Genomic DNA, 4,747 nt, shown 5'->3' on the forward strand with positions numbered 1-4,747 from the left:
CCAAATGCCACACAGGCACATTGCAGGGACAGGAACACATGACAGGGCCACAGCTCAGAACAGTAAGGAGGCGATCAAATGCCGCAGAGGCACGGACACACACAGGCACAGCTTGCCCAAAACAAACCTACACACTCGCACGGGAAAGACAGAGGCCAAGAAGTGGAATGGGACAGGACAGGACAGGACAGGACAGGACAGCAGGTGGATGACATGAGCCATTTAATATGCCATACGAGTGTGAGTAGCCCCACACATACAGGACACTAAAACCTTCTAGTTCGAACACATACACGTAAAAGTGAAAGTATACACACTCCTAAAGTGAGAGAACACACACACACCATAAGAGTGTGAACCCGTATACATTTAAGTGCAACCACACACACACACACCTTTAAGTATGAACACATACCATGAAGTGCAAGCATTCACTCCTTAAATTTTGAGAAAACACACACTATCTCACACACACACACACACACACACACACACACACACACACACACACACACACACACACACCTTAGAAGTGGAAGTGGATACTCCTTTGAGCACAAGTACACACACACACACACACACACACACACACACACACACACACACACACACACACACACACACACACACACACACACCGGTACAATGCAGTAGGAGCACAGGAACAAAAGAATTCCACTGAATTTAATAATGTCTAAATTAGAATGCGAGATGTGGGTGTTAATGAAAACAAATGATTCTGCATGCACGCTGATCAAATCAACATGTGGGTGTGGGAGGACTTCACCAAATCATCACACAGAATATCTCCTGTATTTGTATCTCCTGTATTTCAAATCTGATTTCACACACACACTGAAACAATTTCAAAATGGCCAGTGAAAAAAACTGGCATATTAATGCCATGTCAAAAGCTTGCACAGAAGCAAAGCAAAACAGATAAAAGTATTAAAAGAATTTATTTTTGTCAATAAGCAGCAAAGATGACTCATACGATATGAATAAATGGCATAGCCTTAAATACAAAACATTAAATCCCCAAGAAAAAAGAAACTGCAATACTGCATAACCATTTGACATCATCAGTAACATCAGCACTCTAACCGCAAAACTTGTGGGAATTTGTCCAACAAAAATGGCAACGGCAGAAACAGCCATTTCACACCCTTTCACAAGCCCATGGTAAAGTATATGAAATATACTTAACAGAGAGGAGGACGAAGATAAGGAGCACAGAAAAGAAAAGAAAAAAGGAGGCAAAGAATTGGAAAAGGACAGGAGCCAGCCTTCCAATGGCATGGCAGATGTTGAGGCCATTTATCGAACTACAGGGCAACTCTTTCACATCCTTTTACAAGACCAGAGTAATAATTTGTTTACAGACCGGTAAAAGAGAGGAAAGCAAAGATTAACAGAGCACAGAGAAGAAGAAGAAGAAGAAGAAGAAGAAAAAGAAGAAGAAGAAGAAAGAGAGGTATAGGATGTCAGGGGCAGCGTCGGCGGCTGCCCCTCCTGTCCCGCTACGGTGTGGAGCAGCAGTGTGGTGCAGTAGGGTACTCACATGTGAACATGGGGCGGCTGAAAGCGACTCTGGTTGATGTTGTAGTGTGTGAAGGCCTGTGTGGGGTTCGAGCTATACTCGTCCACGGTAACGGTAACTTTGCCCTGTGTCGGCATTCCGTGGGCCATTCTGCTTTACACGCACACCATGAGAAAAACGGGTTCACCACGTCCCAGCGCCCAGACGCTTGGCCGGCATCTTTTCAAACAAACCGCCACTCGGGGCGGTGGAGGGATTGTTTTAAAAAAGCACACACACACACGGAGGGGGAAAAAATGGTGGCCTCCTCCGCCTTCTCCTTCTCCTTCTCCTCCTTCTCTTGCTGATCAGCGATTGACAACCAAGTCTGGGGACACTGTGGAGGGAAACGGGACAGACAGGATATGGGGTCATTAAAAGCGGTGACAATGTCTCTCGGTTTTCACACACTGATTGTAAATACAACTGGAGAAACACAAACAAAAGTGACGCAATTGCTGGAGTGCTGGAGTGTTTTTACAGGTGAGCAATGACAGCAGTGGGAAATGTATTATGCAAAGCACAGAGCTGAATCTCATTAACACTACTCACAGATTTCTGGCGAATAAAAATACATTTAAAACTAATTATTTTAGTTCTCTTCACTTAATGATTTTATACAATTCTGCTCTTGTGTGTAATTAAAGTGTAACTTCAATTGTAACTAATTCAATACAAATAAGATAATTTAGATCAAATACAAAAGTTTAAAAGAATAGTTATTACACAGTTACGCTGCACAATGTATTTTTAATTGAAAACTGAAGAAGTGTATAAAAGTAGTCTGGTGGTTCTGTTGTGCCATACACTTGACGAGTGTGAACATTCAGCCTTATTAAAACTCAAACAAATCCTTTTTAATTTGTTTCATAGCACCTACTAAATTGCATAAAAGCAAACAGCTGTTTAAAAATAACAATTTTACATTTTCAAAAAGGATGCAACTTGAAAGCCAGCAAATAATGTCACCAACTCATAAAAAGATAGATCCTGCGCGAACAAACAATACCAAGGTTGTTGTATTTCACAACATAAATTAAAATGATTAACAATTCCGCAAAACCTCAACAATTTAAACTCACAACTTGGCGACGGTAACCGACACCGAGGTTTCCTGAGCCTGTTAAATTCAAGCCCCGTCTCTCTCTCTCTCTCCCTCCACGGTGCTACGGATGATTCGTCAGTAGTCAGTGTGGACATGACATCGCCCCCTCCAGCTTTTTATATAGGACCCCCGGGCACTCCGTCACTCACCTTACACCCACCGTCCACCTCCAGCCCACAAATCAATCCGTTAACTACGACTCACAACGTCTCGGCGGCGCGTGCACTTGGGAATTTGTCACATTGTAGTGTTTTCTTTCCCCTCCAACATTCTACGGTGTGGATACAATGTTGCGCAGGGCAGTTCATGAGAATTTTTGACCAGAAATGCCCCTGCGTGACAACCTACCCATTTCTGTCCTAGTATTGGCATTGTTGGTGTATACAAAAAACCCTCCATTTATGCAACTCAGGCCTGGGAAATAATATATTCAGAATCACAAAAATGCATCTAAATGAAGACTGCACTTGAATATGCATCAGTCACCACACTGAGGTTTAAGCCTATTCATTCATAAACTTTACCCGGTATTCTTTGCGCGAGCCGCATCAAATGGTGCACAACTGCACATTAAACAATGTGCAACGTTGATACACTTTGCGTATTCTGCAAAACCGAATGCCTACCTTAGTAGCTTGCTAGCTACAACTAGCTTAGCCAGCTAAAACCTGCCGTTGCATTTTAAATACACGACTGTTTTTGTTAAAGCTCTCAACATGTGCGCCTTTCAGTTTAACTCTTCCTAGGTGGGATGAAATATAGCAAAAGGGGATTAAGTTGAACAGAATGCGTCTTACAAGTACTGAGTGTACTCTTTCTATCAGATGACTTATCTGAAAGAAAGAGAAAAAACGACCAAATTGAACCTATGACACCACATATTACGAGATAAACGCGTCGAGTTCTGCAACAATTTAGAATTTGAAGGAGGAAAATATACTCAATGCGACCATAAACTTGGCGTTTTAAGGTGTAATGTACAGCTGCAAACGAGGCTATTCGAGGCTGAGCTGCGGTTCTAACCTTCTTGCTCTCCCTCGTAAATGACAAGGCACCTCTAACCTACGGCTTTGTGTCTTGTTTTCTTCCCTGTGTGAATTTCAAAGCAAATGCGAGCGGTGAATACCTTTCAGTGGCCGGTACGTGTCGGGGTCGCCCTCTTGGCACTTAAAGACGCTGGTCCATGCGAGCGGCAATGCAGATTTCGGTGGCCGAGGGGTGGAACGCGGAGCAGGCAGGGCAGAACCTTCGACCCTGAGGGACCTCCGGGCTAGCTCGAGAGCAGGCGAGACAGACAGAGACGGAGCGAGGGAGGGAGAGACAGAGAAGGAGCAAGCCTCGATCTGGGAGAGGGGGAGCCTCGACCGCAGTGTAGTGAAAAGGGACTGCCACTGGGGTCAGAGAGCACGTACTAGAGCACAGCCCCGCTTAGGCATGGCGGCGTGTGCAGGGTTTAAAATATGTGTAGACTGCCACACCGTTCACTGTGCGCATGCAGTGAGGAACAGCCATGGCAGACGCCGCTGCGCTTCCACGTGGTGAATTTCCCTGCTTTCATTTTCTTCCGCTGTCGAATAATATAATTTTGAAGTGCGTAATTTGCGCTTGCAATGGTTTTATTTTCTCATAAGTGCGTCGCACTTTGTAGGCTACTCCTTTGTGCAACCACCAGAGATTCATCAGAATATGAGTTGGATGTATTATGGCTCTTCAATAACTTGTAGTTTACATGGAATGGCGACATTATACCTATTATACGCGCTTCTTTTGCTGTCATAAAAATAAACCTGTGAATAGTCGATGGAGAGGTTCCAGGCCCTGTAAAATTTGACGCAGATCAAGCGTTTGTTTAATAGATTTACCTTGTAACCCACAGAACACTGAGCTCATTAACATAAGGACTCTGTGTTTGCTCCTGACATTTTCTCGTAAGTGTAGTAGCAATTGAGTATTAGCCCAAATGGAGGCAGGGCAGTTTGGGAAGCTGCTTAGCTAATGGGTGGGTGCGTAAAAAGTTAAGTGGAGGCAAATGTCTTCTGCTAGGAAATAAGAAAAGGTGAACC

At 43.9% G+C, this 4,747-nt stretch overlaps 1 protein-coding gene across 2 annotated transcripts in view; it reads right to left on the bottom strand.

The window, feature by feature from the left end:
* The window catches only part of mpped2a (metallophosphoesterase domain containing 2a), a 102,097-nt gene extending 97,963 nt beyond the window's left edge, over positions 1-4,134 (bottom strand). The window contains exons 1-2 of one of the 2 annotated variants that reach the window (XM_063188965.1): positions 3,811-4,134; positions 1,562-1,916 (exon numbers count right to left, since the gene is read on the bottom strand). In XM_063188965.1, the coding sequence (XP_063045035.1) occupies positions 1,562-1,689 (128 nt within the window). In that variant the 5' untranslated portion in view covers positions 1,690-1,916; positions 3,811-4,134. Of the gene's footprint in view, positions 1-1,561; positions 1,917-2,661; positions 2,756-3,810 lie in introns of those variants that run through there. The other variant, XM_063188966.1, reaches the window with a different exon arrangement.
* Positions 4,135-4,747: the final 613 nt, after the last annotated feature.

The sequence above is a fragment of the Engraulis encrasicolus genome, chromosome 22, assembly GCF_034702125.1.
Source record: "Engraulis encrasicolus isolate BLACKSEA-1 chromosome 22, IST_EnEncr_1.0, whole genome shotgun sequence".
Classification (NCBI taxonomy): domain Eukaryota; kingdom Metazoa; phylum Chordata; class Actinopteri; order Clupeiformes; family Engraulidae; genus Engraulis; species Engraulis encrasicolus.